The following is a 15005-nucleotide window of genomic DNA, read 5'->3' as shown; positions in this document are numbered from 1 at the left end:
CCCCCAAGTCCCTCTCGGCAGGGCTGCTCTCGATCCTTTCTTCCCCCAGCCTGTATTGATACTGGGGGTCACGCCGACCCAGGTGCATGACGTTGCACTTGGTCTTGTTGAACCTCATGAGGTTCACACAGGCCCACCTCCCTAGCCTGTCCAGGTCTCTCTGGATAACATCCCGGTCCTTCTGGTGTATCAACCGCACCACTCAGCTTGGTGTCATCCGCAAACTTGCTGAGGGTGCACTCAATCTCACTGTCTAGGTCATTGATGAATACATTAAAAATTTCCTGGTCTCTTATAAACACACATGATGCATTAAAAAATAAATGGCTTTTCACATGAAAATAAGATACATAACCATATTTCACACCAATGAAGAAAGTAGTTGAGAAAGTATATGCAAAATGGGAAAGATGTTGATGCAGCAAGAAGTCAAAATAGAAAGCCACTTCAGGTGGTGCAGCAAAGCTAGCAACATCTGAGTTTAGATGAAGTGGGCAAAACCCAGCAGCCTTGTACTTCTATGGGCAAAGAAGAGTCAGGCAGCAGCATTCACTGTCCCGTTGCTCAGGAGTTGGCCAGAAGGGTACACAGCATATCAAAAGTGGTCTCCCAGCAGTCCTCGAGATCCCAAAATGAACAGCATTTCTCTTACATTACACGAAATTTTTCTAAACATTTCATCTTACTTGAAAGACAACATGCTTAAGCAAATAAATGTCCAAGCAGTCCTCTCCTACTGCCAAAAGCACCAAAACATTCACAAGAAACAGTGTGGATTGTGTTAGAAGATATATTTCACTAATCCATTGACAACAATCCTGAGTCAGTAGTTTTTTAGAACATTTATTTGGGAAGGCCAATTGACAGGCCAATTATAGTTTGGTTACCTGGAACTTGAAAGCCAACTGCAGATTTATTAACAGATGTTCAAACAGTAGTACATAATAAATCTAAGTTCATTCTAGATCAAATATGCTACTCTCTGAACTCTTGACTTAACCTCTGAAATAAGCCATTGAAAACATCTCAGTAGGACAGAACAAGGATGTTAAAGTGTATGTCAGGCTATTAAGAACTATATTTAGCTGCCAAAGTAAACTTCCTGTTGATAATGTCAGCAATGATGACAACTGCCTGTCATACTAGACTGGTATTTGAATAAAGCATGAATTATAAATTCAGGCAAATATTACAATTTATTCTGGGTTTTCTCAAGTGCCTTTTTTACTTAGTAAGAGTATCTATTTTCTTTTTACCATACTAAGTAAAAATACTAAACTGTATATAGACTTTTTTTTTTTTTTAACTTCTGTGCTCAAAACACTTATTTAGGATGTTTCCAAACAATCCATGGTGAAATTCTTGGTAACCCAAATGACTTTTCAGGGGCCAAATCTCATCCGAGTCTCAGAAACAGACAGAGAGAGACAAACTGTATTCCTACACTGTAAAGATAATTTTTTTTGCATGAAAGGCAGGATATAACACTAGTTTAGCACTCTGTTTAGCCTTAAACTCTTCATTCAAGTAACAGTACAAGAGGTGCAATAAAGAAAAGAGCCATTCAGATGAAATATTCAGGCGAAATTTTTTAGTGTGGAAGGCAGGATACAACACTAGTTTAGCACTCGGTTTAGCCTTAGACTCCTCATTCAAGTAGCAGTAAAGAGGAGCAATAAAGTAAAGAGGCGCAATAAAGTAAAGAGCCATTCAGGTGAAATAAAATGAAATATTTTTCATCAAAACCCCAAGATTTGAGGATTCTGGAAAGCAGACAGAGAATCTTTTTATCGCTGTATCTCCATCCCCAGTCCAGTCAATACCAAATACCACTTAAACAGCGGAACCTGTACAATTTCATTGCTGCTCATACAAGATCATCACTCTTGGTGTTCATAACCAACAAAACCTGAATACATTACAATGTTAATAAAATATAATCCAGCCTAAAAATTCACCCTCCATTTGAATGGAACCCCTTTTTGGAAATGACATGGTAACATTTTTTTTGTCCTGAAGCTCCTAGAGCAGTTTGCAGGTCTTCAGTCCCACAGCTCCTGAAAATGCAACAAAGCTGCAGCAGCCTGACCTGAGCAGCATGGTCCCAGTTGCATGCGCTTGCTGTTAGAAGGGGCAGGACCACAGTCATCCCTGGGAAAGAAAGACCCTTCCTCCTTTTGGGAGCTGCGGGGCTAGCGGAGGGAGAGAGGGCTGGAGAGACTGGATGGTGCCAGGATGGAGCTGAAGAGATGGCAGTGGGTGGGCAGATGGCCACATCTCAGGGGAGACAGACACAAAGACTACGCTAAGGACTGGAGAGGACAGGGCAGGCCTTGCCATAGCACCCAAACTCCTGCACTGGTTGCCAGCAGGGACTCCATATAACCCTGGGGATTTATGAATAAACATGTTGACTTCTCCTCTTACTGCTTTCACTTTTTTTATGAGAGTTGTTATCCTATTTTTTATAACAGCTAATTTAGAAAACTGACCTTAAGTCTTCACATATCTATTGCATAATGTCCAACCAGCATTCTCTATCACAGGTATTAACAGCTGTGATCTCCACTAACAACCGGGGAACCGAATCAGACATTTCACCAAGATAGCATTCCTGAAACCTTCTTGGGACCATTCAGCTGAGCTATACCACTTGCTAACTGACCACTGACTCAGAAATCACATCTGCCAAATTTAATCACTTACATCCTTAGTACTATCTTTCACCAGTAAGAAAAGCAAAGAACATTTTGGGGGAAAAGTGACTTTAAAGCTTGCCGTTTCCAGCTGGCATTTGCTATTTCCAGTTTGCAAGCTCTTAATGCTTGTCAGTGGTTTTTTAGCCACACTGCAAATGTTATTCTACTGGGTTTTTTTAATCTACTAGTTTTAATCTACTGTTAAAGATTTTAGTAATTAATTTTTCAAATTTGATTCTGTAAAAGATTTTTACCAAAGACAAAGTAGGAATCACCCGATTATTTTTTTTGTAAAAGCAGAAGAGCCTGGATTCTCCTGCACATGAAACAATACCAGTTCCATGAGACTTCAGGAAAACAGCATTATCCCACTGCTCTGCTGGAGACCCAAATACAGCTTCTTTAGTGGCAGGCAGATCTTAGTCTGATGGAGCATATTTCTCTGCAGCTGAGATACAGACCAGATAGCAATGGTCAAGCACCTCCAGTGCCTTCTCCCTTTTATACTTAAAAAAAAAAAAAAAAGAAAAGGCAGACACTGCAAGGAAGTGAAAATGGAAAAGTATGTCCTTATAAAGTACTGCATCCACTCATCATTGTTTCAGTATCTTTTCTTCTTCACACGCATCTCCAGTAAAGATTTTTATTTTTTTAAGGCTTCAATTCATTAAAAAACAAATAGTACTAAGGCAAAGTCAGTCAAAGCAGCCCTTCCTGAGCTCAGAGGAATGCCTCCTGAATGAAAATAACATTTCACCCTATTGATCTGCCCTCAAAGAAGAAGGAAGCTCTACAGTATAATTCTGACCATGCAGACAAGAGCATGCAAAGTAATCCCTTATTTGAGCCCAAATATGAAGTTCTGAGTACACCTGTGATTTCAGTAGTAATTTGGCTGGACAAGATATGGCATCATTTCAGGGAACTGAATTCATGAGGCTTTTGGACATATTTGCAAGGGGGAAGTGTAGTGAGGAAAACAGGAGTTTCCTCACTCGCACACAGCCATGGGCCAGCCAGGACACCAGTTCTTCTCACTGGCAGAAGTTCACCCACGCCAAGTACCAACAGGAGACTCATGCCCTGGAGATGTCTCCCTTGGACACTACCCGCCTGCCATGTGAACACCTGTGGGGCAACCTGTTATGCCAAAATTCTTTCCAGAGCTTTTACAAGGGAAGTGTTGTGCAGCAACTGCTTTGTTATAGTAACTAAAGCTGGGAAAAGCATGTCTCTTCTGCTGACCTCTCAGCTTGGTGCTGTCCTCTGACAAAACGTCAGACCTGTGGTTAAATTGGCAAGTAGGATAATCGACTGCACCAACTGTCAATTTATGCAATTTAAAATACCCTGTCAGAAGAAATGTACTGCAGTGCTGCCACTCATTCATCGAAATCTGAATTACATGCATCCACAAAAAAAAAAAAAAAGTCTAAGATATGCAACTAGCAAAGCATTTGCTAATGCCCTAACTGTTCAAACACTGGTTCTGCCTGAGCAGATAACAGAATTCATGATAGGAGTTGAATGGAACAATTTCCACCCAGAATAGGGTAATAGTTCCAGAAAGGAATTCCTCTTTCTGATCCTCTTGTCATAAAGGCTTTTAAAATGCTTTTTTTTATTGTTGTTGAAAAGACAGCAGTAGCAAAAGTGAACCATATTCTGTTTCAGCCTATTAAAGTGTCAGATGGTTAGACTAAATAGGGATAGATTTCTCTGTACAGCCAAGGGAAAACCACTTAAACCACTGATTTTATCAACTGCATGGTATCTGTAGAACTGACTACATAGAACCCCAATGAACTGAGGTTTTTATCACAAGGAAAAGTTCAATTTCATCTGTTTAGAGCTGGAGAATATTGCCTGAGAGGGTGTTTTGGGTTTGTTTTGGTTTGTTTGTTTTTTTTCACAAGGGCCTATGTATCAGCTGTATCGCTCATCACAAGATTAGGGAAAGGGCTCAGAGAAGGAGAAAGCTCATTCCTTGCTCCTGCCGCAGGCCCTCCTGCCTTTTATGATGTGAGACGCATTCCTTATGCTCCCTTCCCATTCTGGGGGGACCTTGGAGTGATTTCCAAGAAGTCCAAGCTGACTTCTAGAAACAATTCAACAGTTAATCAGCTTCAGCAGCAAATGTAGCCCTGTGACACCCAAACACTACCAGTCCTACCTCCTAAATCTCCCTAGAACTACCAGCCACGAAACAGCTGAAGTGCATGCTTGCCACCTGCAGAATTTCACAAACATTGGTTTAAAATGGCAGTATCTAACTTAGCCCCATAAATATGATGGTTAAATGCAGGCTACAATTTCTCTAGCTGTACACCCAGTCTCAAAAAATTTCCACCTTTATGAATAATCTAGATTCTTATTTTAAGACAATGAACAGAAAGTGCTTATTGTTTTTGCAAGATCAACTATCGAAGATAAATTAGGAGATCAATGTTTCCCCTAGAGCCACTAGACCTGAAGATGTTTCTTCGCTGAAATACAGAGGTAGTACCACTTTACCACTGACCATGTTTCATTAGTAAAGTCACAGTACTCAATAATTACTACGTTGTCATAATTCTGTTTACCCAGTAAGTTTACCATGGGAGACAAAAGATAAAAAGACCATGTTTGGCTGTTGCAGTTCATATTAATACAATTTGAAAGACTACAGTAAGCATTTCATGGCAGTATATTTCTTCTGGTACCTTACAGTTAGTACCACATTTAAAATTTTTTTGTTTGTTCAAAAGAGAATAATCTCCCCATTTACTTATTCACTATAGACACTTACAACACACCCATCACTATGTATCATATTTTCATCACTGACATTGTGACTTGCGTTGCAGCAATGCCCAGAAGCTACAGTAGCAGTTGTGTTTGTCACTGTGCAAACATAAAATAAACCCTTCACCATGAATCCAAACAGAGAAGAGAAACAAATGGGGAGAGTGAGAACAGGGCTAGAATAGAGCTAAAATGGGATAAAATAGTTCAAGAAGCTCCAGCAGCACGTACCACAGCAAAGAACAGAATAAAATTCTGCCATGCTGATACGAATACTGAGTTTTGACATCAGCTGAACCTTGTTTTCCCATCTGCATCTCTGCATTCCCTGCCCAGCGCCCCACCTTTTGCACCCAACACATATTGAGCCTCTATCTCAAACCTGCTGAAACGATGATCTACACTCTTACAACTAGCAGTGAAGGACATAGTCCACTAGTTCAAGTATAAGGTAACGTGCAATGCCTGCAAACACCTCACTGGCCTGAGACAAAATTTACTTTGAAGGGATAAGTGGTACAGAAACACAGCCAAAGGAACATATGCAGGCTATTTATAACCCAGTTAGAAACAGGTCCAATACATTTTAAGTCAGTTTATTGTCCAAGCGAAGTGAAAGTTCAAACATATAAGCATGGTCCTTTTAAAAAGTCATACTAATTCCCCCAGCTTCCTTGAACTCTGAGACAGAACTATTATCAAATTCAGCTTCAGAAAGACCAGCCATAAGTAAAATAGAAAAGCAAAAAATCTAATTGGCACAGACAATTCCTGCTTTTATTCACAGAGGAATTACAGAATCACAGCATATCTCAAGGTAGAAGGAACACGTAAGGATCACTGAATCCAACTCCCTGCTCCTCACAGGACTATTCCAAGTATTTACAACTGTGTGAGAACCCCGAAAGTAAATAGAGCAGCTTCTCTTCCCTTTGTTTTCTGTGGGTGAGGGGTAGGAGAGAGCAGCTAAAATAAAGCAAACAGTTGGTATGATTCCTGTTCACCACCATCAAACAGGTCTGCAGCAGCATGGACCAAACAAAGGAACACGTTACCATGCTGAAGATCATGTTATAGCACTGCTTGTATAGGCAATACAGGTCAAGAAGAACACAACGGTAATATGCCAAATCAGTATGTGCAAACACCTATGCTTCACTGTGCACCACGCTGTTTTTTGGCCTCCTGCTCCTCCACGTAAAGGCACAAACAACCTGTTCTCTCTCCCTAGGTGCACATGCAGCCCTGAAATTAATTTTGTGTTTTGGTATCAGTAAATTGCACTTCAGGTGGAGATCTCAAAGCACTGTATAAATGTAAAAAAAAATTATCCAAAATTCGCCAATGAAAACAATAGAAGTGATTTACCCATATTCACACCAAAATACTCAAATCTTAATTCACTCAGAGGGAGATGTGCCCTCACAGTAGTTTTCAAGAATTTTCAGGTTCAAAACCTCCAGCACTTTCATATTTCAGCTGGATTTTTATTCCAAATTTCCTCCGTAAAAAGGTGGCTGAAACATGCATCTATCTGTATGAAGACAGATTTTGTTAGTGCCACCTCCTGGTGATAAAATGGAAAAATCATGCACTAAGCTGAAGATTCTCAAAGAAAGTAAAGTAAAAATATAATAGTTTGGCCTGTTCTGGTTTGCTTGTTTATGATGGCTTGACCTGTGGCATCAAATTTTCCTCTCTGCAAACTTGAAGGAGGATACAAAACTCATTAGACATTTTTAGGATGACTTAAGTACAATGCATAAGCATCCTTTAATCAGTGACGACGGAGTTAAAAAAAGGAAATGTTACATTCCTGGAATAGTCACCCTCTCAGGAAGGTACATCTGCCGTTATTTTATCCTTTGGGAATTTTACTGTGGTGGACATTCAAAGGCTTACTGAGATCTCCACCAGAGGTAGCTCATGGGGTCGCAAGCTTGGTGTAATGCAGCCTCCCCCGTCCACGTTGCCCATGCTTTCTTTGCAGCCTTCCAGCTGGAGATACTCTCTGGATGCTATTGACAACAGCAAGCTGTCATCATGGTGAAAACAGGTGTCATAAAGCTATTGATAAATACACCCCACCACCCTCAACTCGTTTGCCCCAGTCTCAAAGAATAATACTTCATCTAAGAAAATGATAAAGTATGAGTTTACTTAAATCTACTCTTTTGCTATACTGTATTTTGAATAGCTGCACTTAATTTTAAAACTCACTGTCCAGGCCTACAAAGCAGAGGACAAAAGTAGAAGGCTGGGTATGAGAGAAGGTAAATTACACTCAACACAGAATGGATAAGTCTTGGCAATACGCCTAATACTCTTGAGGGATTTTACAGTTCCTGTGTAAAATAGATCCTTCTTGGCATTAAGCCTAACACTCTTCAGGGAATTTTTGTAAGTTGCCTGGGGCCTTTATAACACATAGTCCAACAGGCGTTTTGGTATCACCAGCTATTTTTATTTTCTTAAACATTTTCTTCTTAAACAAAATTCTGAATGCTTAAGACTCTAAAAGTACAGAGTCAAAGTCAATGTAAATCACTGCCTTTCATCATTTGTGTTCAAGAGCTGCCTGAACATCATATATGTTCAGGAGTTGAACCATGCCTGAAACATGACAGACAGGACAAAAAAAATTAACCTGGAATGAGCACTCCAAAGGAATGTCTTGCAACAGGAATCTGTGCACCATCTTTTACATAAAAATGAAATAAACTGGTAAACTCTCATACATTCTATGAGCGGCATACCAAGAACCACAATGAACCTTCTCAAACCTGACCAGTCTTGCTGGTCTTCCAGTCCCTAAAACGAACTGCAGAATTAAACACAGGGAGTCTCACGTTCTCAGCTGTGCCATTTTGAAAAGTCCTGGACCAGACAAAAGAATCCACCAAAACCCACTGTCTACAGAATGGATCTCCCCAACAATTGCCAGAGCTGCAAATAATGATTTCCTTGCCTTGGTGGATCCTGTGTTGTTTTTCAAGCACATCAAGGCCACCGAAACATGCAAAGCTGGGAAAAGTGTCATAATGGATAAAACTAAGTTCTTTATCACTTAATCACTTTGCTGTGCTTAAACATTGTCAATAACCAGGCTTTAAAACTGCTGACAATTGATTATAGAAAACAACTGAAAAAGAAAGTAAGTCTTGAGTCAAGCTTTCTGCATAAGGAACTGCACAGAATACTGATGAACATCTTTTTTCAGACTGTGCCAACTGACACATAAAACCAAGAGTACTAGAGAGCAAAATAAGTATGTTGAAGAGATTTCAAGTGTGGCTCAAGCTGCTTACTGATTAACACTTCTGCATATAACACTCCTCACAGACCTGTGTGGTTATTGTTCAAAAGCGAAACAAGGCTCTCTTGGAAACTGGAGACAAATGATCTTCCCTGACCAAGTTCACAGTTCTCACACAGCTTAGCAGCATTGGAGCTGCTGCTTCTTCAGAGCCTCTGGGGGGAAAAAAACCCCACAAACCATCCCAACCCCAAGATTTAATGCCTGTCAACTATTTCCAGGATAAGGAAGGGACTTAATGATGTCCAGCAGGAAACACGCTCACCTTACACATGAACACTAGCTAACTGACTACTAGAAGAAAATTACAGTCACATTTGCAAGAGAATAGGAGATAAAATACACAATGATTTTTCATGTCAAGGAACAACTTAACACTGCAGGAACCATAGCAATGGAAGATACCAGCTGTCTTTTCAATGTCTCTGGAAAGGAGAACAAAGGGGGTCCATGCCTATCTGCACAAGTTTCTGCATTTCTTACAAGCAAGTGTCCAGATTTGCTTCTTCAAGCCTCATCTCAAGTATTTTCATGTCAACTCTTCACAACTGTAATGGTCTTAGTCACATACCCACAGGCTGACTACACTGGTTTTCATAGAGCACTTGAGGTGGAAAAAAAGGCCAGACTGGTTTCCAAGGCTTGAACTCCCCACGTGTGCAGTGTCACCTGCTACCAGGAGGAATGGGGAGTGCAAAGAGATGGCTACGGCTCTCATGACTGAGCTGCTCGCAATTTCTAGAAAGTCTTGCCAGACACACCAGATCGAACCACAATCACAGGAAGGAAGACCAAAAGCCAGGCTGACAGGCTGCCTTTCCCCTCCCCATGTCCATGTTGGGTGTCTCCACCAGGTTATGAGCGTGGTGGCTGGAGGTACAGCAGTTGCACCACCTCCACCAACAGCACCTCAGCATGGAATTTTGGTCACAGTGGAAATTCTCCATCAGCCAAATCCAAACTGCTTTATAACTACAATATATTGTCTTAGAGGACAGGAAAATCCACTCCTAAACTTTTAATGAACTGCCATAAGCATGTTAAGTATGACCACAGCAATTCAGACCAAGGATCCAACTCCCCCAGCAGGACCCTCCCCTCAGTGGTGCTTTCAAATAACTCTGAGGGAAAAATATAAGGTATCCTCCCCAACTACTCCCACAGCTGCCTTCCATAACCACCTACACTGGCAGGGATATGTTTATCTTTAATACTTCTTGATGGACTTCAAAAGCATGTTTTCATTCACTGAGTAAGAGAAACCAGTATAGGTGTTGAACACATTGGTCCTTTCAAAAAATATGTGTTGTTTTCAGAAAGATTTGGGGGTTTAATTACCACATGAGACCTGAGAACACTCAGGATATGCCTGAACATAGTCAAGCACACACTCACAAGTCCATTGTCTGCACAGCATGAATAAGGTGAGCAAAAAGAACAGCTAGTAGGTTTTCCAGAAGACAAAATACAATTCAGGTGTTTATAATGTGCAGATATGCTAGTAATAAATTCCTGAATACATAATTTTTGAACATCACTACATTTAGATCACAGTTCTAATTTGAACTATTTGAAATTTCAATACTTTAAAAAAAAATCTTCTTAACAGAACACTCAGTAGAAAGCTGGATTTTTAAAATTATATTCTTTTTCATTAAGACTTCTGTCAAAAGATCTGCATTGATGAAAGAAGATGAAGACCAGTGCCGGACAGGTTATGGTCTTGTGTCTTCCTTCACTCTTCTCATCCTTTCCCCCTTTCTGCTCATTCCTGCCTGATGTCTCTCTATCTCACTTTCACCTCAGCAGACACTGTCAGTAAAAATTGCTTTCTAAGCCTAAGTAAATCTAAAAGGTTTGAAACCAATTATTTACAAAAAGTGGTTAAATACACATATCAAACAAAATGAGAGACTGTAGATTTCCAGTGCCGAATACATACACTGTTATGCCTGCATTTTGTGCCTAATTTCTATGTGAAAATCTCTAATATGGGTACACAAAAATGTACACTCCTAGCAAGAAAGAAAAAAAAAGTCACTGTACTAGCACAATTTCCTGTACTGAAAAAAATCCACCACTACACTATTTTCTTTTTCATATCCACAACATAGTACTAGAAAGCATATTATACCATCAGTACCACACAGGAAGTAAAGTGACTGCCGTCAGAGATGTACACCAGCGCATGTTCAGACTTGCTTTTTTTCTCCATACAGTAACACAGCACAATGTGCTTCAGGTTCTCAAAATGCACAAAAGTGTAACAGTTTCCCTTAACATGATATCCTTTCTAAAAACCATCTCCTTTCAAAGCTTTATAGCATTACACAAGATAAAGAGAGCCTTCATGCAAAGTAAAGGCTCTCTGCATCTTGTGGCTACTGTAGATTATTAGTTCTCTTTTTGTGTGCTCAGCACCACCTCCTGTCAAAAAAAAAAAAAACCTCTGTAAAAAATAAGGCGCACAATTGGATTGCCCAAAAATATTCTCTTCTTTCCTCCATCCCAAACTGAAGCTCCTGGGTTTTTTTCAAACTGTTTTATCCATTATTGAAAGCATGAGGGGAAACCATTCCAAAATCACCACCAAGTCATTTTGCTGTGTATCTTGATGCTTCTACTATCCGATATGTTTTAAAGTAAAAAAACAAAACCAAAAAAAAACCAAACCCCTTTGAGTAGTGCAAACCTCTACAGCTGATACTGAGACAACTGTAAAAGGAAAACTGTTCTCTTCTTGAGATGAAGGTCTAACTAAAATAGGTAACTACCAAAAGACATTTCCCTCCAGATACCCACCACTAGAAAAGGACAAAACATGAAAAAGCTGCACACACATAAACTACATTAATAGTTTTATGAGGTTTACAGTCTTATTTACAGTTGTCCTATGCTTTATACAGCATAGCAACATTCAAAGTCTTAGAAAACTATCTGGACATGAGCAAGTGAATGACAAGTAAATGACACTTAGCTCTTCCACAGTGGATACGTTCCCAGCACGCATAATGGTCAACTCTGTAAGTGCTCCTGCTAACAAAAAGAACTTTAAATCGTGAGGAATTACTAATCCCAAATCCATAGAAACACAGAATTTGAAGTCCATTGTATCTGAAGTCCACAGTATCTTGTCTAATCAGCACTGTTTGTACATAAACTTCCCTAGTGCCAGCCCTTCAGCTGAATTCTCTACTGGCTATCCCACAAAATTGCAGACTACTTTACATATGTGAGAGCTAATCAGGCCAAGAAGGAAAGACATAAATGACAGCAGCTATGAACAGAGTGGTCAGGCACCACAGATCAAAATCCTCAAACCAAGGACATTAAACTAGGTGATGCTCTCTTCACCCTGGGATGCTGCTCTGCAACACATACTGCAGGTGGATTAGCTGTTATGTAGGGCTACTTTAGAGATCCCATGAGAAAGAGAGAGAGAAAAGTTCCTCCAAAGCTCAGTGTGCGAGGAGTCCACCTCTCTCTGCTGCAGCACAAGCTTACAGCTATATGCTGTGAATCACACCCACCACCACCAACAAAGCAAGCACCAGACGGGTGATCTCAGAGGTCACCCAATGAATATGTATATGCATTACCACTGGTCTGACTCAGCAGAGCACTCAAGCATGCAGTTAACTTTCAACTTGTCTGAAATTATACTGGTTTCAAGCCTGTAAGTCTTCCTGAAGAGGGATGGGCTCCTTAAGTTTTCAAAGGGAAGCAGTGAAAAAGAACAGAAGTTGGAGAGAAGTAACACTCTTCGAATAAAATGGGAAATCTCTGCCTCCTTTTCTGCATTTTCACTCAGATATCAACCCCAGCTTTTCTTGGTATTTTAAACCATTTAATTGTTTTCTATACATTAAATTCTTACGTCTATGTACATTCAGTTTCCAAAGTATGATACCAACACTCCTCCGAAAGAGTATCCCCATCTCCAGCAGGACCAGGTCAAGAAGTACTGAAAACTTAAAAGTTCTGTTTTGACTTCAAAGACCCAAGAACAGGAAGTCAAGTACTTCCTCCTGGATAGGTAAATCTCTGATACACAGGCACTTACTCACAGAGGAGCAGCCTCGAAATTTTGTGAGGACTATGCATCACTATTTTCTACAGCATAAACAGCGGTTCCAAAAAATGGATTGCAAACCTATGGTCAAGATATACTCCAAGGTGTTTTACAGCTTGTCCAGCCTATGCGCTCTAAAAAGCATGAGCACATTGCTGTTTTCATCAGTAAGCAGCTGTTAGTCACCAGCAGAAAGCTGTGTTATGCATCCAAGAAGGAGTATTTCTGATATCACTCACAAAATTCTGGTGCCACAGAACATAAAATGACTATCTGAATTTGTTGAGTCAAGAGGTTAGGTTAGCAAAGCAAAGTCAAACTACACTGTTTACAAAGAATCTTAGAACAGCTCAGGGATTCTGAGCAACTGCTGTGTAATACAAAGCCCCCAGGAATAATCAAACGATCAATTATTTTTGTGGAAAACAGCAAACCCTTTTTGTTTTGTCTCTTCCTTTGTAGTAAAAGAGTGGTAAAGAAGAGACTGGATTCCATCTACTAAAACCAGTACTATTTGGGTATGGGATAGTGGAGAAGAAATGCTATTACCAATAGCAATAGAAAAAGGAGTCTTACCTTCACCTGTGCATGGGGAGAAAGTATTTCCAAATTCTTGCTGTTTTGGCTTTAAAGACTGTGGGGCTGGCAGTCCTGGGGGCTGTGGGACTTGTAATAAAGGCTTCCCATTTGTAACCACTTGTTTCCTGGGACTTAGAGCAGGAAGGTGAATAGGACTGTCAAGGATGTTGCTCTGAGGAGCTACCCCTCCTCCAAGGGGCATCTTTAAGTGTAGGTTGGCAGCCAAGTTTCCAATAGCTGGGCTTAGGGCGCTGCTATTTGAAGATGGGCAGGGCGTTCCTGCATGAACTCTGATAGGTGGGATCTGCTGTCCGCTGATCATCATCCTAGGTCCATGAGGAATACCTGTTGTCCGATGGCTCATACTGCATGACCTCCCATTCATTTTTAAGAAGTTAATGTAATCAAAGTGTGTTTTTACAGACCCACAGCTATGACTGATACCAATCCAAAGTCAGTAAGTAATCCATTGTGTATTATGCCTGTTTAAAAAAATACATAAATAAAAATAATCGATATTGTAGTAAATAATACATGACAGAGGACTGCACATGACTGCTAACTTTGTGACATTTCTGGTTACAAGAAACAAAGTACAAGCACTATATGGTCCATCTGGGAGAAAGAACAAAGCCAAGCAATTACTTGGAGCTCTAACACAGAGAAAACCTGCCTGTTCAAAAGCTGAAGTTTGCAATAAGGTCAGCTGCCTTCACATTAGCTAAACCAGCCATGAAATTAAGTGAATGCTGACCAAGTGCACGAAGGCAGCCAGGAGTGAAAAGACTCTCTGATAGGGAGTTGTCGTTAGGATGCACACGGCTATTGCCCCTTTTTCTGCCATCTCCTCAGTCTGTTAATTAAAATGGTGCTGAAAAGCACACACAGTAGGCCAGCGCTACACCGATGTAGACAAAACAGGAAAGAGATACCAGTTCACATTCTAAAGGGTATGCATACAACAAAATGAAGAGGGAACAGCAAAACCATAGGAATGCCTCTGTCGTCCTCCAAATTCTGTGGCATTTTGCAATAGAAAAGCATTGCAAGAAAGCCGAGTAGAGCCGTATTCATACATACAACTGCAATCACTTCAAAAGCGGATGCTTATTGTAAGCCTGTAGATATGCCATAATTTAAATGTAATCATACAGTAGCAATTTTTCAAGGACATCTTACAAATTATACCAGTAATTTTGAACTCCTGGCTTTTCGTCACTTATGTTTTCCTGTTATTTAAATCTTAGAAAACAAGACTGGTAAGGGAGTTGAGAGATCATCTCAGCCATTACCTACCTCAAGGCAGAATCAACTGGATCTAAACATTTCCTGACATAAAAAAGATTTGTAGGCAAAAGCTGCACTTGTCAGTGTAAATCACTGGGGTAAGATATCACACAGATGGGGTAATTTTAGCCCTAACTCAGCTGAACAGCACATGCCCAACTTTCATGACTAGGTTCATATGTTTAACATTAAGCACACGTTTAAGCATTTTGTTCAATTGTAGACTCAGTGCCTAATTAACTTGTTCAGACAAACAAATTAAGTTGAC

The 15005-nt window shown here is 40.2% G+C and overlaps 1 protein-coding gene across 1 annotated transcript in view; it reads right to left on the bottom strand.

Annotated features, from left to right (window-relative positions):
- LOC104123579 (zinc finger protein GLIS3-like) overlaps positions 1–13835 on the bottom strand; it is a gene marked incomplete at its 3' end in the record, with an annotated part of 42756 nt that extends 28921 nt beyond the window's left edge. The window contains exon 1 of the mRNA XM_009635847.1: positions 13448–13835. Coding sequence (XP_009634142.1) covers positions 13448–13835 — 388 coding nt within the window. The remainder of the gene's footprint in view (positions 1–13447) is intronic.
- Positions 13836–15005: the final 1170 nt, after the last annotated feature.

Source organism: Egretta garzetta, unplaced genomic scaffold, assembly GCF_000687185.1.
Source record: "Egretta garzetta isolate BGI_Z169 unplaced genomic scaffold, ASM68718v1 scaffold963, whole genome shotgun sequence".
Classification (NCBI taxonomy): Eukaryota; Metazoa; Chordata; class Aves; order Pelecaniformes; family Ardeidae; genus Egretta; species Egretta garzetta.
Note: the sequence above shows the minus strand (reverse complement) of the source record. Positions and strands in the feature narration are given on the sequence as shown.